Below are 24655 nucleotides of genomic sequence, written 5' to 3'. Positions count from 1 at the left end.
ATCTCCCACTAATTCCATTCTCTTCCTACTTTTCACCCATCTACCTCTGAGTTTCTTTGCATAGGTTTCTCGTGATGGCTTACAAGAATGTCCTAAACCAGTTCAACTAGAATGGAGAAGTCATTTCACAGAGTGTATCTCATGGTCCACCACTCCTTCTGACATACAGTACTGATCTCTTACGTATCCTGTTAATAATCATTGAGCTTGCGTTATAGAAAGGAACTCTAGCAGTGCAGAGTATTTAACTTGCTAAGGGTGGAGCCATGATAAAGAATATTTCCTCTTAGGGATCCCTGGGTGGCTCAGCGGTTAAGCGCCTGCCTTCAGCTCAGGGCGTGATCCTGGAGTCCCGGGATCGAGTCCCACATCGGACTCCCTGCATGGAGCCTGCTTCTCCCTCTGCCTATGTCTCTGCCCCTCTCTCTGTGTCTCTCATGAATAAATAAATAAAATCTTAAAAAATAAAAAGAATATTTCCTCTTAGACATGAATCTCAGCAGTCCAGGTGAACCAAGCAGAGTGCTCTTGCTCCTTAGTTTGGAAGATCTCAGCTTTTACATGGTCAATGTCCCTAGAAATTGCTTAGAAAATTGTAACTGATCATTTATTATACACTAATAACTTTTTTAAAGCTTTCTTTAAATCGCTCTAATGGTTGATGTCCAAATGACTTTGGCTAAAGATGCATCTGACAGCATCTTCTGCGGATCCTGTGGGAGCAGCCAGGACAGCACTTGCTACAGAGGCCAAGAAGGGGGCGAGCCCTGCACAGGGCCTCCCATGACTTACCTCCGGGGTGAGCCATCATCGTGGGGCTGGATAATGACCACCTTCACAGTCACGGAAGTTCGGAGCAGGTCAATCATCTGCTCATGGGTCAGGGTGGCCACAGCCACTTTGCAGATCTCCACGAGGCGGCTCCCTTGGCGGAGGCCAGCCTTCCAGGCAAAGCCAAAAGGTTCCACGTCCGCAACAATGCCTTCAAAATTGACGTGGAACCCAAGCTGGCCCAGCCCGTTCCTCCTCAGGGTCATTTCCACGGTCTCGCAGCCTCTCGTTACTATCTGAAGGGGAAGGAGATCATGAGACACCGCAGTGGAGCACCTCCCCTATCACCCCCTCACTACCCCCCACCGTCATCCCAAGGTAGAGATGCACACACAGGCCTCCCAGCCCTGTCCTCCAACAGTCCAGGTGACATGCCAAGGACATCACAATACCAAGTTCACCATAATTAACTGTGGCATCGGACGCAAAGAGAACAGCAAAAGTATAAACAGTGGCTTTACCTTCAAAGGCAAATATACTACTGATACAGATGTTCTGCTTTTTCTTAGAAGCCATTGACCCCAGAGGTCATGAGCTTCAGACAGGTTCTGATAACTCCTTCCTCCCCTTCCCTATGTCAGCTGACTTGGGTCTTTTTTTTTTTTTTTTTTTTGACTTGGGTCTTAAGCATATAAACCCCATGGTTCCAGACGGACTGCAGAAAACACAGACTCTTTCGAAACCATGACAAGTTTCACCCATTAAACATTAAAAGCTATTAAACAATTTCATCCAACTTAAAAAATGGCCAACACCCCTTCCAAGCTAACACTCAGAGGGCCGCTCCCAGGAGGCCATAGCAGAAGTCAGAATGTTAGAAGTGCAAGTGCTCTCTGGGGATATCCTGGTCTGTACTCCGGGAAGCTGTCTCCTGTGGGTGGACTGCCTCTACTTGCCTGGCGGGGGTGGGGGCGGGGGGGTGGGGTGGTTTAATTCAAATGTGGGCAGGCCTCCCAGGCTCCCTGGCATCTGCCGACAAGGGCAGTGTGCAGGATGGCACTCTTGCAGGCAGCAGAGACCTTCTGCACCTGTGGGGCCACCTCTTCTTCACCTCTGGGATCCATCCTTTGGGGGCCAAGGGGAACCCCAAACACAAGCAGCTTCAGTGCTCTGACCCTCCCCCAAGAGCGTGCGTCTACAGCTGTATCACAAAAAGGAACATGGAAGAAAGGTCTGTGTCCCTCGCAGTGCACTAAAGCACTGATAATTAGTTAATGCCACCCTCAAAAGTGCTTACTGAGAGTAACTTACATGCACAGAAAGAAAAAACACGGGCTCATGAAATGTCATTTGATGACTAAGGCATTACTTATTTATGGGAAATTTAAAGTCAGGAAGTATCATACCCATAATCCCCTAAAGCACAGAGCTAATGTATAAAGTTGCAGTTTAATAAATGCTGCATTTCCATGAAACACGCTTGGAATACACAGATTCCTATTTAATAAGAATTACAAGTGTAAGTACAGCTGTAGGACTGGGCTGGGCTCAGTGTATGTCCACTGTCTGTTTCCATGGTTACCCACAGGGGCACACATGTGGCCTATCCCATCAATGTCCCATAGACACACAGGACAGCTGGCAGCTCAGGAAAAATGGGGCATGGTATTATTGGTGTTAGTGTTGAAGTTTTCAAAGATTGAGGCTTGCAAAGTTATGAACTGAACTAACTGGAAATTGTTGGAAAAATACTTTTGTAATATGTACAACCTGAATAGAATTTTCCTTTTTTTTCAATTTTGTTTCAACTATATTCTCCTACCAAAAGTCTGCATATGTATGACGTATGCCTTGCCTTCTTTCCAATATTAATGCAATTTTCAGTTGAAATTTAACATCTATGTATCAGACTAAAGAGTGAACAATCCTTTCCTAAGACCTATGTCTCTCTCCTGCTTATTTCTTCCAAATACCTGCTACCTGCCCTACTTTTGTTTTTTGCTATCTCTTTATCCCTTCTGTTCCTTGCTTCTTAACATTTTCAAAGGGTAAAGGATCAGTTATTTGGAGTTCCTTACATACTCACATGGACTCAATAATCATAGGAGAATGGTGGCTTCTTATCCATGTACCTACCCAGGGCTGGCCACATAATTGGTGGGGCCCAGTGCAAAATAAAAATGCAGGGCCCCTGGGCAAAGACTAGAATTTCAAGATGGTGACAGCAGAGCACTTAACCAAGCAGGGGCTCTTCTGAGAGTAGGTCCCTGAGAATGGGTCACAGATTGCACACGAATATCCCTTTAGGGGTAAGCTCTCATTCCTCCTGGGTCTCTACCTACATAATAGACACCTTTAATTTCAGTTTCCACCACTATTAAATGCACACTGAATCTACCGCCTGCCGACTAGCACTCATTCCCCCAAATCTGCACTATGAATGCAGCATCCTCTTTCTTTGCATTTCTGTTGCTACTACCCTGTACCAATCTTATGTTCTAATCCTTCAAAACTGTCTGTGGGTTGGTTTGTGTCCAAAATCTCCTGCTGCAAGTCATCTTAGACACACAATACATTTCCTCTAACATAATCCAGACATTAGGCAACTCCATCACATTAGCCATACCACTGCTTTTCTAGGAAAATGGTAGAACGGGATCTCCAAGACAGTGAATGGGTAAGGACCTATGAAATGTGCATTTTAGTGATTGGTGAAGTGGTGTTTATTTGTGTTGTATTTTCAGGAGCACAGATTGTAATGACTAAGTGGATTTCCTAAAAAGAAGTATTTATGACATTATCAAAAGCATAGTGCGTCCTGAAACTCACAAAGATAACTCAATTCTCCAGACACATAAACTAATCACATACTTAATCATCCCCAAATCACATCTATGTTTATGCACATACACTCAATAATACTATTGAACACACTGAGGTCTGTTCCTGTAAATAGTGTCTACAAATAATTACATTATTTCTCCAAGGCTAGCAGATACTGACTTGATTGTATTGTCTCTAATACGTGGTCTCAAATAACAAAGGGGAGATTTATATTTAGTGGGAGGAAATGGGACAGGGAATAGGTATAAGTTCTTTTTTCATGATCCATAATTGACTAAATCTTTTCTAAAAACTGAAATGTCCATCCCCTTGGGGGGAGATTTAAACATGAGAAATTCTTTTGTCAAAGCACATTTGGGTTCTTACAGTATATATTTGATTTATTTTTATAACTGGTTTGACAGACAAACTAAAATCTGGATCTTTCTGTGTGAAAATCAGGATCAGAAATTTTAACTGTTACACACTGTGGATATCATTTAGGAGTTCTGTACTAAAATAATATTTAAGAAAAATGTTTTATGACTGATTTTTCTTAAAGTTTCAAAGGGTAATTCTATAAAACTTGATGAAGAAACTGTGGCTAGAGATTAATAATATATTGAATCTGGTAGACTAAAGAAAAATGCCTGCTGTATAAACACAGAATTGAAGTCGCAAAGAGGACACAGTCATTCATAGGGCCAATGGCAACTGTATGCCCATTAATCTCCCCTAGAAGAGTACTGACGTGGCAGTCTCTACACACAGATATATTATCTAGACTTTTTTTTCTTTCAGATACCATAAAAATACATCCTGATGTTCCCTTTTGGAAGTTGTCTAACTTTTCCTTTCCAAATGGTTTGTAACAGGTGCTTCTCTACCACTCATATTTAGCACCTGCTCAAATGGACACAGTATTCAGAATTAAGCCCTGTAGCCACATGAAATAATAATTCATTCTCTAGGTGCCAAAATCGTGGTACAATTTCCACAGTGAAGCCCATATAATCTGTTATTAAAGACCTAGGATGGTAGAAACACAAAACCTGTACTTACTCCTAATCGCTGGACAATTTCCCTGATGTCTTCAGCACAGTTATCCACTGAGGACAAAAGGATACATTCCCCTCTCTCGTAAAACACTTTGATACTCATTAATCCAGATGTCCACCCAATGACGTCCCTGCAGGAACAGTTAAATACAACGTTCTTGGAATCCTTTTCAATCAACATTATGAATTCATTGGAAATCCCAAGAAGACATTCAATGTCAGCAGACTGGCCAAAGTCCCGAGCTATTACATGCCACATGATTGCTCCGACACTGAACAGATGGGCATCCTTCCTTGGCTTTACTTTCTCCTTTTTCTTTGCACCCAGTGTAATGAAGCTGAATTTCACAGAGGTATCCACAGTGGCGGTCGTGACAAAGTTCTCCGCCAGATCCTTCAAGTACTCTTGCCTTGTTCGAGTGGCCATCGCTCGAAACTTTTCTGATTTATGGGCTGCATTTTCTGCATTGATTACTTTGGCTAAAAGGAAGTCCCGAAATACTGCTGACTTTGGAAAAGTTACTCCTTTGGGAATTGGTGGACCAAAAGGTGGCACATCTTTTGATCTAGAAACTCCAACACTGAGAAAGAAAAACAGGAAACAAAATGAGCTGTAATTCCATAATATTTGCCTTCAGAAATGTGACATATACCCATACAACTCATGCCATCTACTTTGTAGCTTTTTGTCATACTAATTTCTGGATATCCAGTGTTTGTTTGCTTGTTTGTTTTTCAAACTTAGTAGATGTGGGGTGTTATAGGTGGAGTTACGTCTCCTTAAAATTTGTATTGAACCCAAGTAATTTGGAATGTATCTGTACTTGTAGATAGAACCATAAAGCCTTATTTTTTATTAGGTCAAAATGAGGTCATTAGGCTCCAATCCAATCTAACTGGTGTCCTTTTAAAAGGAGATTTGGACACACAGAGAGATACCAGGGGCACATGTTCATAGAAGAAAGACCACTGGAGGACCCAACAAGAAGGCAACTATCTATAAGCCAAAGAGAGGCCCCTGGAGAAGCCAAATCTCCCAACAGCTTAATCCTGGACTTCTAGATTCCAGAACTGTAAGAAATAAATATCAGTTGTTTAAAACCAACCTGCTTGTGGGTACTTTGTCACGGCTTCTCCAGCTGACTTAGATAGAGGGTAATGGATCAACAGTGGGAAGGGAAACCCAGAGTTTCAGAGGAAACTCAGCATCAGTACTAATCTCATGTCTGCCTGCGCTGATATTTTCTACATTGAAATGAAGTGATCTATACTTCATCTTCATTGTTACTGAAAATTTTGAACATGGTGAACAAAGGAATGAAATAATTCTGTCCAAATTTGTTCTGTTAGGTGTGGGCTCCTCTTCTGGAAAGTGGTTGGTTAGATTCTTAAAAAGAACAGTCTCCAGATCTCTCTCACCTTTGCTTTAATCTGCACTCTTCAGGAGAGTGAGTCACTTCTGGGAAGCTGGGCAGACTGTCTGCATGGAGCTGTAGCTGGTATGAAAGGGGAGGGAAAGGCTGATTCTCTTTGGGACAGAGGCACCTAATTCATTCAGGGATGGCAGTGAATACACTAAACCAGACAGTGATAGGGCATACTTGACTGTGTCCACAAAGAAAGGCCTTAAAAATGCTATAGAGGCTGAAGTATCTTTGGGACCCACCTCATCCTTGACTCATTTTCCTCTTGATACTACCCTGAGAGTGGACATTCTAGACTGAGTAGGAATTAATTTGTCCTCACATTTTAATCTTCAGAGACTGTCACAAAGCTACCTGTCTGGACTTGAGATAATGCTAACCACATATTGTTGCTTCTCCTTTACACTAGTCAGTGAGCTCCCATGGCCTATCTGCACACTGGGACCTGCCATCCCAGTAAACTCATGTTATCACCTCCCCAAAATTGTTTCTTCCAGTAATCAGCACAAAGTCCTGAAAGAACTGTACTCACCGAAGGCTCAGGTGGCCCAATCTCATGTGACACTTTGCAGGATTACTTTTTTGTACCTTGTTCTATGGATCTCAAGCTACTTTGACTACCTGTAGGCATTTAAGCCAAAGCATCAGGGAAAACTTTTTATATCTAACTGTGTTCCAAAAAAAGATCTCACTGTAGAGCTCCATAGTGGATAAAGGGAAGTATCTTATAAAAGGGCAATTGTTTAAAAAAAAAAAAACAGGGCAATTGTTTTTGCCCCAAATTACTGACCCTAATATCTAACTGGAAGTTCTCTCCACTACATACAGTATATTAACTTCTTGATCAACTAAAATCCTGGGCATCTCAGATCCAAATTGTACATGAAAAGTATCCAGAATTCAGGTCTGGCTATTCCAGGATCACTATGATATTATGGAATGGAGATCAATTAGAGATTGCTGGTTACAGAAGTATATATAATTCTTTCAAACAGAGTTGAGGTCAGAGGAATATTCCTTGGCTAGATTTAGATGATTTTCAATGGGTTGACGCAAGAATATATTTCAGAATTTCTTTCTTTTGTGTTTATTTTAAAGATTTTATTTATTTATTTGAGAGAGAGTGAGCATACCATACCCACGCATTAGCAGGACTGGACAGGGGAGGAAAGGGAGAAAGAGAATCTCAAGCAGACTCCCCACTGAGCACAGAGCCTGTAATGGGCCTCAATCCCATGACTCTGAGATCATGGCCTGAGCAGAAATCAAGAGTTGGATGATTTAACCAACTGAGCCACCCAGGTGCTCCTCAGAATCTTATTTTACCCAAATAACTTGATGGTATATCTAAAGATAAGACCCTCCACTGAAAGCAGCAACACAGAAATGAGCATTCCCTGATATACAAGTTAAAGGGTTTGGGGAGAACAAAGTGATGAGCAGATGCCATGCCCTGTTTGGGATGCCAGCTCTACTGCCTGCTGAGAGGCTCTGAGCTAGCAACTTAATCCCTCCATGTCTCAGTTTCCTCATCTGTAACATGGAGAATGAGTGCCATTCTCAAAAGGCCATGGTGAGCATGAAACCAAGTAATGCAGGTAAAGCTATTATTATGCAAACTATTTTATCATTATTACTATCACAAACAATCACTATTTTAGTCATTTATGTAATACTATCATCTAATTTTTGTCCAGAGGGACTACATATTAGATTTTCTAAAGAGGAAGCCATCGCTCTCGGTAGATACCATCTCACACTACCGAACCTACATAGCAAGAAGTTTACTCATTAAGTTACCATGGGATGCATTTTGCAAAGAGTTTATCTTGGAAAGTATACAAACACATAAATCCCTCAAGGTTAGCTCTGCAATAGCTATTGCTAGTAAAATTAAAGCATCTTGTCTAAAGAAAGATGCAATTAGTTAAGTTTGCTTTTTTAAGATTTCAGAGTACATGGAGCTTTGGAGATGCTACCTCATTGTCTCTCCCCAGGCTCTAGTAGACCCAGCCTCACTTCTTGGGAACTCTGCTGCATCTGTGGGAGGCACCTCAGACTACCTTTCTAAAGTGAGAGCATGCCTTTCTACCTTTCTGGACTTGCCAGTCATGACAGTTCTTACAGGAGAAAGTCACCTCAACTGACAGTGAGTCTAGACTATGGATCTAAACTAAGCAGTCCTGTAGGTCCTCATCAGTCAGAACGTGCCAACCACTCAACACGTGCACAAAGCTCATCAGAGAAACAGTATTTGTGGGGGTTCCCTGAGGTGCATGTGATTTATTTAGTCTTCTTCAAGATGCATCCATGGGTTAAGACATAGCAATTTAGAGAATAGTAGACCTGGACTATATTTTATCATTTCCTTGGAAATGATTTTAATGAATTTATTTTGTCTCTGGTGTGTTTTGAGGAATGGCATATGGAAGAGCCCTATAAGGTGTTTTTGGAAAATCTAAGCACTGTACCTTATTCCATGTGACAGAGTTAATATGGCTTTATAAAATGTTATGGAATTGATTTGACTATAGTATTCAAGAAGATTATTACTGAGTCGTTGTGGGATACTCATGAAGTTTTTAAGCATGATCAGTACAAATGTTTATGAGGCACTTCCCAAAATTTGAGGCACGCTACTGACTTCATATTTGAATCTCATTAGCAAATGGTAATTTAATGATAACAACGTGGTTTCTTAAAGACCAACGACTCCATAGTCGAATGATTTGCACAATGCTACCATCTATCATAGAATACAGTACACAATCTACTTTGTTTAAAGGTAAGATCTACATCTAGTCCAATACTGGTTTCAATATCCCTCCCTAGTAATTTTATTAAAACCAGAAAATCTGAAACAAGTAAAAATAGACATTACTGATAACTTTTAAGATTTTTGGTGCTCATGAACCATCTCCTGACATCAGTATAAACTATAAGGGAAAGTAATTAAAAATACTTGATTTGACCTAAAAATAGCAGCCAATAAAATAACACCAAATTCCATAAAGCCTTAGGCTTAAGTTTCCAATCCATTAGGAAGGTTCATTTAAGATTATTCTTCATAATTACCATTCATTGGGTGAGATCTCAGAAGAATAATCCAACTTACCATGTTTGTATCAACGTCAATCTGTTTTATAGCATGGATGTTATGGTTTTTGTTTCTCTCTTTTTTTTTTTAATCTCATTTTTTGAAAGTAGTTCTGAGCATTCAGGTCAGTGGTCTTTACCCAGATGTGACTAAGGAATCACCGTGGGAGGGAAACTCACCGATGCTCAGGCCAACTACAAGTCTGATACTAGCACACTGTACCTCAGTAGGGTGGGAGAATGACTGCATTTAACAAGCTGTGAGGCAACATTCAGGCTAGGAAGTACTAGTTTATAGACTCTGTGTTCCTTTGAGATGGGCTAGGCGTGGGGCAGGCCTGTAAAACAGCCACATCTAACACACAGACTAGTTTCTCTGCCTTTAGGAGAACATCCTTTACAGTCTTCCCCATCTTCCCATCCCCTCCCAGTGCACACACATGAGCCCCAGCTTGGCCCAGGAGGCAGCTGAAACAGCACTTACTGTTTTAGGATAATAAAGGGAAATAATCTTTGGTGACTGCTAGGAACTCTAATGGGTGTTCTGCATAATTTCTGCTATTTATTCTACACTCTGATGTAGGTACTATTATCCTCAAATTTAAGAGAAGGAATGAAAGGTTCCAAAGCATTAAATAACTTGTACAAAGCACCGCAGGCAGCAGCGCTGGATTCTAAACTTAGGTCAGACACCCACTCTTTTACCCCGTAAGACATGATCTTCCAGGGGCAACTACTTCCTACAAAAGAGTCTGTGGGGAGGGGAAAGGAAAAGTCAGAAACAGGCTAGGGATTCTGCGGCACAAGTATGGCTCTTTGAAGTCACCAACACAAGCATCAACTCCTGGTCTCAGGAGCCCTGTGGGGGTGAGTGTTTCCAAAATCTTGGATGAGAAGCAAGGTTTTCCCACCACAGTAATTACTTCTGCTCAGGAAGAACCGAAATGGCCACATCATCCACCTCCAAGGCTGGTATCAATTAAGCTATGGTTCCGGCAGGGGCTGGATGCAGTTTTTAAGGGGAAAATTGAGGAAATGCATAATCTACAATTTTGAACTGCTAGGCATTTCACTTTTCGAAACGGGAAGGAGGCAGTTACTTTGTACAGCAAGTACCTGAGTGAAGACAGTGGAAATATAATTAGCAAAAGAAAAAAGGATAATGATGGGGTTAGAGATAATAATTGGAAAACAAAGATATTTCAGGAGAAGGTGTGCTGCTGAAATATAGCTGACAGAGTCCAAGCGCAGGACTGCTGGCTCACCTGTAACACACGTTTTCGGTGCACGGATTGTGTACTCTGACTATGACAAAGACGTGCTGGAAGTGGGATCGGATGCTTCTTGGAGTAAAAGGAAGTGCTCCAGGCTCTTGGAAGACAATGGTCACAATGTCATTTCCAATATGCCTTTTCCTCAGAAGCTGTGGTTGAGAATGAGAATACACATGGGGTTACAAACGCAATTTTCTGTACAGACAAAATGTGCCAATATATACCACTTGCTCATCTTTCTATTTTAAAGGACTGATTCTGAAAGCCAGAGTGCTTCTTTGAAAGTCAGTGCTCCTCCATGTGACCCGGGAAGAGCAGAATGGGCTGCGTCCGAAGTGTCTATGGAAAGCAAAGCCTAACTAAGTTAATCTCTTCCACTTTAAAATTCGACTCCTTTTCATCTTGAGTTTCCACACCCTGTAATAATAACACTTTGGCACTCAAATGTTTTCAAGAATTTTATAGCCTAAGCTCTTCAACTTAAAGCAAGGAGAGAGAGTCCAGGAGAGGGTACAGGTTTGCTAAAAACCCTACACCAGTGTGTTGGGGCCTTCACCTATTGCTCCTCCACAGGCAAGTCTGCAACAGCAACACAGAAAGACTGTTACTTTGGTGGCTAATATATTCAAACTAATTAACTGAAATCTGGCCTTTCACATGTAATTCAGAAACACAGAATTCTACCAGAATAATAGCTAGAAAACTCAACTTACAAATTACAAATGTGACAGAAGACAAGGAACCCTAGAGCAGTAACACTTTATTTATTATTATTATCATTATTGCTATTATTATTTGAGCAGCAACATTTTAACCACACTTTCACTTTTCATGTTCCTGAAACGGGTCTCCCTTTGCCCCAAGTTGCTCCTAGACAGCTCAGGGCTCTGACTTAGGTATCTCCTCACCTGTAAGGATCTTTCCCAGCAAGTCTATACTGGCACTCCACCCATACACCCAGGTCTACCTCTATTAACATTAGTGGTAATAGAACTGTGCTAATTGTCAATTTACTTCTCCTGCATCAAATCATGATCTTGGGTGGGGGGGGGGGCGGGCGGGCAGGAGAAGCGTCCTGCTGACTTCTGATTCCCTATCTCTGATGGCCTGCACAGGGCATAGCCAACACCCATTACACATTTGCTGAAGGCATAAGTAAGTGGTAGATACAGGATCCCAGCCACATCATACTGTGCAATAAAACTGTGATCACACCTCTGAATATATGTCGATGAAGCCATACACAAAGCACTCTCTAAGTCGATGCAAGTAAAACCACAGTATCTGTGTCCACAAAGTTTGTGATCTTCAGTTTTAATAGATACAATAATCTTTATAGGAGCTGATGATGTCACCACAGGAATGAGATAATCTCAGGTAGTAAATCTCTCTTTACTAGCAATAACAAAGACAACAAGCTTGCTCTTAAATTTATTTGGCACCTACAGAACATACCTCACCATAAAGAGCATTGAGTTCAACTCTTAAAGCCTTTTCAACCCAGATACAAAAAGGATTTCATTGTCAGGCCCCTGACTTGTGATTTAGTGCGATAAAAGGTCTGGAAATGCGGGGATGAAATGTTCCTTCTTCCAGAGTTCTCTGATATGCCAGTTAAATCACTGATTCATATGCTGAAAAACTCCCATTTAAGTAGCCACCACAGTTCAAGTCACACACAAAAAGGTCGCTTTCCTGTTTGGGTGAAGTTTTGGAACATATACTCATATATGTTAATACAGACCCAATGAGCCATCTGTAGCTTTAAAAATGTTTGCTAAATACTTAAGTTAAAATGCGCCATTTCAGACTCACGCAAAAAAATCAGTAGCAAACCAGGTCCTATACACTGTGTGATTATTTACCCTTATTACAGTGGACACAGATGATAACCACAATAAATATTTCATGTCAAGGAAAGAAAAAAAAAAGCAAGGATAAATATCTAAAACAAACATCACTGACAAGCTAGAGACTGTACTAGGTTAAGATGTTCTTCTCTCATTTCCACAATAGCTGAAACACAGGATTCAGATATTCCTTAGAAGACAAGGGGAAAAAAAGGAGCAAATGAAAAAGTAAAAAAAAAAAAAAAAAAAAAAAATATATATATATATATATATATATATATATATATATATATATATATAATCAAATACCTAACACTGTGTTCAACTTCTCTGTTCAACACGGATCACAACAGTTGACACAATACTTTACTCAAGATCTTTGAAACACAAGAGTTCTCAGATTGATGAGTGCAAGATGGTTCTTGTGATGGCCAAGGCCACACAGTGAATTCTGCACCCCTCCTGCCTACGTGGCTGCTGTGCTGCACTTCACCTTGGGCCAGCCCTCTCAATTAAACTTGTGGGGTAAGCACGAACTCATCAGTCTGTGCTTCCTCCATTTTCTCTTTGTCCAGAAACCGTTAGGTCCAGTTCTATACTTCACATCACAGGAATACTGAAAGCACCACTTAAAAGGCTGGTTCCCTCAACAACATGTCCCTTTTTTAAGCATATTCTTTGGCTTTATAAAATGGGCCAAAAATGTTTTTAATAGTCTAGTTAGTTGAACAAGGGTCACAAAATGTTCTTGGCAAAACAATAAAGTGTGGGGAGCAGGATGGGGGGAGGGGGAGAGGCGGAGAATTAGAGGAGATTCATTAAGAAGAGTAAAATCTGAAGTTCTTTGTAGGAGAAAAAAATAAGAAAAATTAACACCTTGTCCATTAATTTGTTCAAATGCTAAAGAAAAATAACATCTGGAAAGTTAACAGAAATATCTTTCACTGCTTTCCCGGACTCTGCCAAAACATTAAATAACCTCAATAATTCCTCAGACTTCTTATCTAAAGGTAAATATTTTCTTTAGTTATTATTTAGGGTTTTTTTCTAAATGGTGAGTGAAATTCTGTGTAATCGAAGTCCAGAATTGGAAGGAGAAAGGGTATGGCAGCCCAGCAAGTTATGAAGGCAAGCCCCTGGATTATGAAGAATACATGTCTGGCACTTTGTCAGGGAAGTAAGGAATGGTGGCTTCTAGTGCTGACCCCTCCTTCTAGATGTGAAGCTCCTAACACTTCTCAGTGCCCAGAGAACCACCCTTGTGAGAATGAGTTAATCAGTACTGTGTTAGACAGATTTACACAGTCAATCCTACAGAATTTCCAATGCTTGATTCAAGCAGTGAAATAAGAATAAAAGCTCTTGTTATGACAAGAAAAGTGAAATGTGATTCTTCACCCAATGCCATGGCAAAAATCATCCAGATGCTACAGAAATAGCAGCCATTGGGGTAATTCTCAATTCCCTAACCAAACATTGGGGCTTTAAAGGACCAGTTTTAACTCAAGGCAACAATCAAAAGCCAGTGAAAAGTGTCAGGTAACCACACTCAGATCTAGACTGGTATAAAGTTGAACTAGGGCAGATCTAGTAGCCTCTATGCAAACAGGCTCGTTTGTTCATTTTCTCTCAGCATAGTAAGGTAAAGAAAGCATTTTGCACACCTCATTCTGGGCGGCAGGGGGCGGGGGGCGGGGAGGAGCAGCCTGCACAGTATGAAAGAAATGAAGATGGATGTGGCTCACAAGTGCCTAAGAGTCAGAATTCGTGAAGAGAGAGTTTAATTTGAAACTGGAAAAGGCTGATCTCCAGAGACAGTCTCCTGTCTCAAGAAGCAAATACGTGAAAATTTGCATGATTTCAAAGAGAAAACTGCATCATGTAATGATTATCTTATGTGTTCCAAAATTCAAAGAGACGAACCCAGAACTGAGCAAGAAATTAAAGGTATCCCCATAAAAACCAATCACAAGTTCTGGATCTTGGTCCTTGGGTTGGAATCTAAAGTCCTGTCCCAGGAATAGTGTTGACCAAGACTCCTTTGAGTGTATCCTTCCTAACTCTCTGACTTGTCACCCATCCCCACCTCCCAGAGAGTCACCTTGCCTCTCCAACAGGTCAGTCTGTTTCTGTCACAGGCACTTTGCTCTTGCTACCCTCTTGCCTGGGAAGTTTCTCCCTCTCACACAGAGGGTCAGCTTCTCTCTCTTCAGAGACCCTCTTAATTTTTTTTTTGATCCTCTTAATTCTGCATGTGTGCACACAACACACAACACACACACACACACACACACACATACACATCCTACACCCTCATGTACTCTACACTCAAGACTCAACACCAGTGGTTAGGTTTTGGTTTTGATTTTTAAGAGATTATCTAGATTTTCCTATGAAAAGTAGAAATTTGAATGTAGATCAGAAGTCTAATAAGAAAGAGGGAAACCTACACACATGATCACATAAATTCAAAAGGCTTGTATTCAGAGAGGAAAAGTCTCGCCTACCCACTCCCCACAAAAGTGAAAGCTAGGTTAACCGCTCTTTTCGCAAATCATATCAAGTTTAACTGCCATCTCAAGGATTCATCGTGGACTTACTTTATATAACCAATATAAAAATATTATGTAAAACATTTAATATAAAATATGTAAAACTGTATTTCACCAATAGGAAGAGTCAATGTTCAAATCAGTTAGGCTAGCAAAGCTGAGTATTCTTCTGCAAATGGATAAATAGAAACAAACGAAGAATGTAGATTTTGTGATTTAATTAATAACATAATGAAGAGAAGAGGAGGATTATGAAGATACAATTATTTCTGATACCTGGTAGTACCCACCCTACTGTAAGCTGTCACGTTTATTATCTGGGATAAGTACACATTCTTATTTAGGGCCTGGGGATAAATCTGATCACAGAACGCTGAATAAGCATTTTATTCTTCCAAAATGTTCCATATTATTATTATTTATAGGTGAACCCAAATGCAGTCAGGACCTACTCGTACAGTACTTAATGAGATATATTTCTCCTGTATATGAATGGTTCCTTAGCAGTTCCAATTAGGGACTTACAGAACCAAGTGCATACACCCCTCAAGATAGGTCAGCCATCTATCCAAATTATATAGAGAAAGGCTTCCAGGTTGGCTCAAACCTAACAAGCTGTGTTCTCCGTTACCGCTGTAGAGGTCAAGTCTGTCCCTAGGCTAATGCCAGTATTCTTCAAATGGAATCTCAGAGACCTAGGGACTTGGCCTAATTCCTTAGGGACCTCCTAGAGGCTTGGATAACCCTTGCTAGCAGGGGAGCTCTATCTAACTTTATGCATGTACTTAAAAAAAAAAAAAAAAACTACATGTGCTAGGCACCATGCTACCTTTATCCATTTTATATGCTTACATTTAAGAAAAGGTCTCTGCCCAAGTGAATTCTGAAGCTAACTCATGTTTTTTCCACTGATAATATGTCATGATAGCTAATCTATGATTTGGCTACAGGACAAGTAGAAGGGAAGCATACAGGGGAGACAGCCCTGGGAAAAGGAATCCAACCACCAGACTGGCTCAGAGAGACAGATGGGTCTTCAGGGAAGAGGGAAACCACTCCAAGAGCGGGCTCTCTTATCGTTCCCTGGGGCTGCCTAGGTTTTCTTTGTAAGAGTCATACATTCCAAACACTGAACTCTTTTGCAACAGTGGTAAACTCTCTCAAGACTTTTAATACATCTTAGAATCAGCTTTCAGCTTGATTTATTATAAGAACAAACATAAGAAATTATATCTGATGGGGACGAGTCTGGACCAGTTAAATAGTCACAAATACCATGGTGCTAATGAGGCCAAAGTTACAGGCACAATTCATGTACAGGCCAGCTAACTTTGCTAAGTTCTGTGGCTTCCAACTGCACTCATGAGCCCAGAGAGTCATGTCAGACATTTCCACCCCTGGGATGAACATAATCTGCAGGCATGGGTGAGGAGAATGGGAGATGTGCAGAGGGCCAGTATAACCCATACCAAATTTGGACAGTACATGTTCCAAGATTGCACACTGGCAACATTTATCTACAAACAGAATATTCTGGTAACAAACTGAGATTAGCAAAATATTAAATGCCAAAGTAAAAATAATTTTCTGAAATTTCTGATAAATTAGCCCCTTACTTTCTTAACTATCTAGGCCTTACTGTCTCATAACAGAGCTTCAGGATTGGGAACAGGAAAATAAAATGCAAATTAAGTCATCTAAAAGACTTGCGCTATCTAATATATGATGAAATAGTATCAGCAATTAAAACTTACTGAGCACATTCTGTGCCAGGCACCAGTAAATGCCTTATATGTATGGCTCACCTAATTTCAGCCACTGTCTACAAAAGGTTCATTTATTCTTTGAACTAGTGTTTACCGCCTGCCTACCATGTTTGGGATATGGTTCTTGGTGTACAGGGACACCTCAATGAAGAAAAAATATAAAGTCCTTGCATTCATGGATAAAGGAAACTAGATCATAAAAAAAATTGCCCAAGATCACAAAACTAGTAGCTGGGATTCGAATCCAGATAGTATGGCTTCAGAATTCTTGCTCTGTTAACAACTACATTTTTCTGTTGAAGCTGTTTTTCTATCTAGAAGCAGGAAGCCTCAAACAGGGCCCAGAATCACAGAAATCTGACACTAAGAGGGACATGCTGTGTATCATCTAGTCTAGGCATCGTGTGTGCCACATCCCCCAGCTATAAAATACAACATTCTTTCCATCTGAGCCAGGGTGCTACCCTAGAATCCTTCTTAACACAGTTTTCCAAGAAGCCACTGCTGGCCATCCAAACCATGTCCTTATTATATAATTACCTAATTTCTTGAGAGGATAAGATCTTACCCAAAGACACAAGGCAAGTGTCTGGCTATGGCAAGTTTAGAATACATCCACTGACTCTTATGTCCATTCTTCACCATCCCCTTTATATTATGAATACTTGCCCACATAGCATTCCATACACAGATTTCCCAGTGGACCATATACAGGATCATATATGTCCCAGGCACAATAAGGGTACTCATTAAAAAAGTAAAACAAACAATTTTACAGTTTTCTACCTCTAATCCATTAGTATAACTTAATGTCATGGATTCTCACTCAAGTTTTAAAAAACAACAAAGAGGTAACCAAGGAAGTCTTTAAGCTACAGAGTCTGCAATGTATAGTATCAACTTACAGGGGATTTGTGGGGTTTTTTTGTTTGTTTGTTTTGTTTTTAAATTTCCGGTTTGGGAAATTTCCATCCCCACTCCCTAATGTCCATCCTTCCATCTCCTTTTTTGTGTATAAGACTTTAAGGACAGTTTCAGTGGAGAAAAATAAGTCAGGTACAGAAAACTCATAAACCCATACATTTTAATTACCATGCAATAGGAAGGAGGCAGGGAAAGCCTTGTTTGAGGTCTGCTAACAGCAAAGTCCAGCAGACTTCAGAATTCCAGAGGCTGCCATCTGGGAAATGATGGGGGCCAGTCCAGCTTGGAGTGCAGTGGCTCAAGTAATTAGGGAGTTGGAAGGGTTCTGTGGTCTGAACACTTGATTACTGGGGTCAAAAGGCACTGGCTCTGCTTCTGCTAACGCACAGACGGATTTCTTGGCCTGAGTAAGCCCTATTAGTTTTCCGAGCAACAACTCACACAGAGCTTAATTACTGAATGATTCACAAATATCCGGTGGACAAATGCACTGGTCTAAATTAAGCTTCTTAATAGCAAGGGAATCTGTTTGGCATTATTTCAAGTAATTTTTTTTTAAGAGCTAGAAATCCTTTAGGTTAAAACATATACAAACACATACATATGATCTAGTGATTGTAACTCTTCCCTTAAAAAATCATACAGATATAGGGGTTCCTGTGTGATTCATGTAAGCATCTGCCTTCAGTGCAGGTCATGATCTCAGGGTCCTGGGATCGAGCCCCTCATTGTGTCGGGGCCCTCTGCTCAGCAAGGAGTCCGCTTCTCCCTCTACAATCCCCCTGCTCATGCATGTGCTCTCTGTCTCTCAAATAAATAAAAATCTTTAAAAAAAGAGAAAAAGTACAAATATTGACCAAAAGGTAGATTTTCTGATGGTAGTGGGAAGAAATCTGATTATTAGGAAACACTGCAGATCATCAGGAAGGACAACAGACTGAGGTTAAGTATCAGATAAATGGCCAGAAAATCCAGCTGGCATTGAGAAGGAAAAGGGAAAGAGGAGCTATCCCTATTGTGAAGAGCTTGGCTGGAATCAGAAGCCAGCTTTCTAATCCCAGCTGGAGGGTCTAAGGCAGTTCTTACAATTAGTGATGGGTGGGGCAAGCAGTTTCTTTGCAAAACTTTTATTTTGACTACCTTCATGAATTTCATGAGCATAAAAAGGAGAAGAAACATTCTCTTGCAATTAAGTTTCATTCATTCAGCACATTCTTTTTTTCTTTTTTTTTTAAGATTTTATTTGAGACAGAGACAGGGCAAGGTGGGGGAGGGGGAGAGGGAGAGGGAGAGGCAGACTCCCCACTGAGGGTAGAGCCTGACTCAGGGCTCCATCCCAGGACACTGAGATCATGACTTGAACTGAAAGCAGACTCTTAACCAACTGAGCCACAGGCATCCCTCATTCAACAAATGCTATGCAGTCCCTGATGTGCTAATATATTTTTATAGCAAAGGAGTACAGTTAAATGACATCATAACTAAACTTCCTTGACATGAAAACAAACTTTAACTCCTGATTGAACCCAAATACAATCAAATCACTAAAACTGAATCATGCCATGAATAAATTAAAAGACCTGTTCTTACAGTATTTTCTAGAAATAAGTTATCTACCCATACTCAGAAACCTGAGCTCAGCTCACCTCACTGGCTTATTTATATTGAACACAGTTGACACTGGTTTCCACTAAGATTTTGCCTAGCAAGCAATAAGGTGCATGTGGAAGAGTTTCCAAGTATTTTAAGGAAAAAGTGCAACAGAAATATGCAAAACTCCTCCCTTTTAAAGGCCCACTATTTCCAAATGATGAAAAGAGTAAATATTATTAATGCTGCTGAAGAGAAAATCCCCCAGTGAGGCTTTGCCAATTCCAATCTCATGAAGCTCATCAATGGGCTGAGCTCAGATCTGGGAAGTAGAGGGAAGACCCACCTGCTGCCTGTTGTTGGGCATGTAGGGAAGCATGGTGGACACGTGGAACATGACTTCATAGTCTTTGTATGTGGTGTAGAGGGAGTGAGTTCCTGTAGAATCAGCTGAAAACAGAGGTGGAGGACAAAATCAAGTCAGGAAACTGCAAAAGTTAGCAACGGGACACTTAGAAGGTTGTTTTCCTAAGGCAATCCATTTGGAAAGGACAAACCACCCAACTATACCCCACCGGTGGTGTCTTGGCAGCCACTCTGCTCTCTCGCTGCACACCATTCCTGCCACTTCCCAACCCGCCCCTGTGGCCTTAATGCTTGGGTTTCTTCTCATCTGCTCTCATCTATGTGCTTCCCCTCCCTTTTTTCAATATGCTCACCTTTGCAATACTGACATAGAGGACCCACCACGGATGCAGCTGAGCAGAGGTAAGCACAGGATGGAAGCTGGAGGTGCAACTCGGCAGGTGTGGGTGCCATTATTGGAGAGTACGGGCCAACTAGCCCCCCTCCTTGCCCCACTCTGTGTGTGGGTTTACAGTTAATTCTTAATGATTCTTGGGTACCTGATCTTCCAGAACTCAACAAAATGAAACAGGACTGACTTAATATGAGAATGAGAATAAAAAATGCTCAAGATTTCTTTCCCTGAATTACATAATTAATTTCCTTCCCTTTAAAAAAAAAAATTTCCTTCCCTTTTCAGCAGGCTATGCAATGATGCAGTCATATGATTAAGGCAGAGAACGACAGTGATCTCTTACTGTGTATTATGCACTGACGTGTTAAAAACTGTGACATCTGAACCCCTCTTAATCATACAGCTATTCACCTGCTGAAAAGCAGAATGATTCTTTGCAAATTCAAAATCCATCTGCATTATCCACAGGTTACCACAAGCTGAGAGTTTCACACACCTAAACCAACAGTGACTTAACACTTACGTGATAACTTTAAGGCATAGTTTTTAACCACTTTGCATATGGATAAATAAAGACAAAAGGATATATATGAAGCAAGATGTACACAGAATTCAGGGCTGCCTTTCTCAATCTTTGACTAACATAGAAGTTTACTTGTCTATCATTTAAACAGTAAGAAACAGTTATTCAAGGTCATTAAAAAAAAAAAGTTTATTCCACTGTTTGTTAGGAGGAACTTTATGTAGTCATCTTGGGCTTTTTTTTTTTTTTTTTTTTTTTTTTTTATTTTAAGTAGGCTCCATGTTCAGCATGAAGCCCATTTGTGGGGCTTGAACTCAAGATTGAGATCAAGACCTGAGCTGAGATCAAGAGTCAGACACTCAACCGGCTGAGCCACTCAGGGCCCCCTTTTTTCAATCTAAATATTTTAATTTGGAATGCCTGGGTGGCACAGTGGTTGAGCGCTTGCCTTTGGCTCAGGTCATGATCCTGGCGTCCCAGGATCGAGTCTCGCATCAAGCTCCTTGTAGGGAGCCTGCTTCTCCCTCTGCCTATGGCTCTGCCTCTCTCTCCAGGTTTCTCATGAAAAAAAAAAAAAATCTTCAAAAATATATATTTTAATTTTACTTTAAAAATATTACAACACTTAACCTTCATGGACCTTTATTCTTTTCTTTCTGAATCCTGCAGTTTTTTCTTTGAATATTCATTCTGACTCAGAAACAGTCCTGAAAATTTTGTAGAAAAAAATGATCACATCCAGTTTTGCAGATTCTGAAAAGGTATTCATAGCAGACAATTTAATGAAAAGGGGAAGTATTTAAAATATTTGACGAATCAACCTGTAGATGTTAAGAGGTTATTCATCTAATAACCTCTTAACCAAATTCCATTAACCAGTTCCCAAATCAATGATCTCTTTTAGTTGTATATTAAGTACATATGTGTTATTTTTCATAGGACTTCTTGGAAGGTACAATTCCATTTCAACTCTCTTGGCTGAAGACAGAGAATGTGGCTTTGGAAGTGAAAGAGCACGGTCATAAGGGACTGATGATCCTCTTCCATGAAGAACTCACTCATTAATAACAACATGAAGGTCAGGGGCTCAAATAACCTAGCACATTCAACAATTCTCATCACAACACCCTGCTATTTGGATGGTTAGAATTCAGTGAGAGGAATCCTTATAGACAGCTAATAGTCTAGTCACCAGGTTTCAGCTTCAGGATATTTCAATGAAGGCGGGGGAACAGACTTTGTTTTCCTAAATATTTTATTTATCTGAGGGAGACAGAGAGATCATGAGCGGGAAGGAAGGGCAGAGGAAGAAGACAAGCAGACTCCCTCCTGAGCAGGGAGCCCCATAGGAGGCTCGATCCCAGGACCCCAAGATTATGACCTAAGCCAAAGGCAGTTGCTTAACCCACTGAGCCACCCAAGTGCCCCTGGGAGAAGAAAACATTTTTTTTTAAATAAGATTATAATTTGTCCCAAACAGTCCTACAAGATGGATTTCTGAAATTAAATATTCTGACATTTTTCATCTCAAATATCAGTATGGTAATGGAACAGGTGAACAGACAAGCTGTTCAAGGGTCTGCTACAAATATTTCTTTTTTTTTTCCTGCAAATATTTCTATTGGAAATAGCTGCAGGCCATCAGGGTAGTCCCCAGTTTTGTCACCTCAGCATCCAGACCCAAAAGAGACTGTCCACAGACAGCCTCAGGTCTATACTCCACTGTGGTGAGCAGAGCACCTTAGTGGCTCATGTTCCCTCTCTTCCTACTTCATTTCACTTTGTATTTAAGACAGAAAGAACCCATTTTATGATACCCAAAAGGGACATCCAGACACGCTAAATTTTCCTTGTGGCTCAGATTCAACCAATGTCCTGTGGGAGGACAGGGTGAAGACCATACAACACCACTCTCCTGAATTCAAGAACGAAGACTTTTTTTGCATCAGTTCTATGAAAGATCTAATTTTATTTGACCATTTCATGAAACATAATTCTTAGAAACTTCCTCTTTACCACAGGGATGTCTTAGACTTCGTCACATCTCACAGAATGCCTTGTTCGTAAGAATAACTTAGATTTGCTGATTATGAGAACCAACACGTCAAAATCTCATTCTTATGTTATCATTTCCTTGAGTGAGGTACTTAGTATTGCATCTGTAATGGATCAAGGACATGTATCTCCTAGGTCATAAAAATTCAAAGCTGATGTTGATTCTTATACCTAGAAAAGTATTTACATTATCTGTGTGGCAGTTTTACAGAATGTACAGATCAGAAGTTCTTACAATGTTTCCTCAATTCACCCCACTGAAGAGAGATGACAGGCATACATAATAAGGAATCCATGTCAGCAGTGGTTTTCCAGGATGCATATCCCTAAGGGTGGCACGCCCACATCTCTAGGGGGTGGCTGGTGGTTTGCAGGCAAAGGGAGTTTGCAAATAAAAAGAAAAAAAATCAGAAAAGGTCTCATATGTGGATACTTACAGTGGGTGTCACAAATTATTTCCTAATCTTTACAGATCTGAGGCAAGAGCAATATGCATCTGATATAATAGTCAAGTCCAACCTTGGCATGCGTGTAGGACACACAGGGGCCAACATATGAGGTAATACTGTCTCCAGATCTATGTTCTAAACCTAACTTTCAAAAGTAGATAAAAATCCAGATCTGACTGACAGGCACACAAAGACACAGTACCACCCTGATGCAGGGGAGTATCGATGAGGCTTCCGGGTTGATGGGCTCTGGGTAGCATGGAGCCACAGGCCCTGAGATGGACTCACACAGATGTTCCCTTGGGGAAGAAGCTTCCCCTTCATCCCGCGCCTACTAGGAGTGGGCTATATGGCTTCCCACTTCCTCCAACTGTAGGATCTATCTGCTCACCTTTGATTAAAAGAGTAAGCAGTCAACTGCTTAATAATAAGCAGAATTTCCCAAAATAAAATTACTTTGGTATGTTAGATGCTGATGGCAATGAAATCCAATAGCACAAAGATAAGATATTTAGAATTTATGAGGACCAGAGGAAAAGGATCCTCTAAATGAAGATACAAGACCAATCTGCACATCACAGGATGGCATAGAGTCTATGTTTTCAATCAGCTCCTTGGAGCTAGTGTGTGTCCCGCTCAAGGGTACCTGGGTAAGGTTACTGAAAAACAGGATGCATCAGCTTCTAATCACTGCTTCAATTCCCCAGCTAACATCATGAAACCAGAAATGAACAGAATGAGCCTGAGAACATGGCATGAGCAAACGCGCTAATATTTTGTCTTTTTTAGAAATGAATGCAGAGGTGAGGCTAAGAGAAAGAAGGAAATATTAAAAGATTCTTCACGAAACACTGGGGAATATCTCTGCTGGCATTACAGAAAAAGAACTGACCTTTTGAGCTTCTGCGAAACATATACCTCTTGAGAAATGTGCTTCCTTTGCTCATCTGAGGAAATCTCAACTCTATCCCAAATAAGCTTGGCTAGGCCACTGTCAGGGTCAAGAATGGGAGGGCAAGTGATTGCTCACTTAGATTTATGTGGTACGCCTACCTGCGGAGAATTAAATGTGTGTGTGCGCGCGCACACACACACACACACACAAATATGAAGCTTACTTTTATTGTCTAGCTGAGCTCGGTATTTGGTAAATCCTTTCAGCCGGACTCGCTGGCCCAGAAGATCAAGGAATTCTTCAAAAGCTGGTCCCGCCGTCTCATTGTTATACATCTCCTCCTCTGTGCTCTGGCCTGCTTTGCAATAAAGGATCCCGATCTTGTGCTGAAAGCTCAGCTGAAATGGGGGAGAAATAGAATTACTTGGCAAAGAGTATTAGACAAGCTAACTTCCAGTAAAATTAAAACTACAGTAAGCATGCTAGGACAATTCCCATAAGCAAAAGAGGAAGCAATTGTCATTGCGTGAAATGCTACAGATAGATAATGAACACAGAAACCCCCAAACACAGCTGGAGAAATGGTAGAAACCCTAAGAAATAGAATGTAAGGCTATGGCCATGTGGGATTGACCAGGTTTCCAGAATGGAGAGACAAGTTCAGGAATCTTCTGGAAAATATAACTGGGGAAGTCCTAATCTTATACCCTCTATGCAGTAAGGAGCATCATCTTCTGAGTCCAAAGAAAAAAGAAAGGCCACAAACTTTTAAGTTTTTTCCCTCTCTGGCTCCTGATGCTTTAGTTGTTGCTGTTCTTTGAACATTCATGAAAATATGAAAGACA

At 40.7% G+C, this 24655-nt stretch overlaps 1 protein-coding gene across 9 annotated transcripts in view; it reads right to left on the bottom strand.

Moving 5' to 3' along the window:
• The window catches only part of SIPA1L2 (signal induced proliferation associated 1 like 2), a 213510-nt gene that overhangs the window by 57970 nt on the left and 130885 nt on the right, over positions 1-24655 (bottom strand). For all 9 annotated transcript variants that reach the window (XM_038533898.1, XM_038533904.1, XM_038533899.1 and 6 more), the window contains 5 exons: positions 24034-24208; positions 19475-19578; positions 10438-10595; positions 4657-5233; positions 793-1067 (listed from right to left, as the gene is read on the bottom strand). In XM_038533898.1, the coding sequence (XP_038389826.1) occupies positions 793-1067; positions 4657-5233; positions 10438-10595; positions 19475-19578; positions 24034-24208 (1289 nt within the window). The remainder of the gene's footprint in view (positions 1-792; positions 1068-4656; positions 5234-10437; positions 10596-19474; positions 19579-24033; positions 24209-24655) is intronic.

The sequence above is a fragment of the Canis lupus genome, chromosome 4 (genome assembly GCF_011100685.1).
Source record: "Canis lupus familiaris isolate Mischka breed German Shepherd chromosome 4, alternate assembly UU_Cfam_GSD_1.0, whole genome shotgun sequence".
In the NCBI taxonomy this organism is placed as follows: domain Eukaryota; kingdom Metazoa; phylum Chordata; class Mammalia; order Carnivora; family Canidae; genus Canis; species Canis lupus.
The sequence above is the reverse complement of the archived record's forward strand: the minus strand, read 5'-3'. Positions and strand labels throughout refer to the sequence as shown.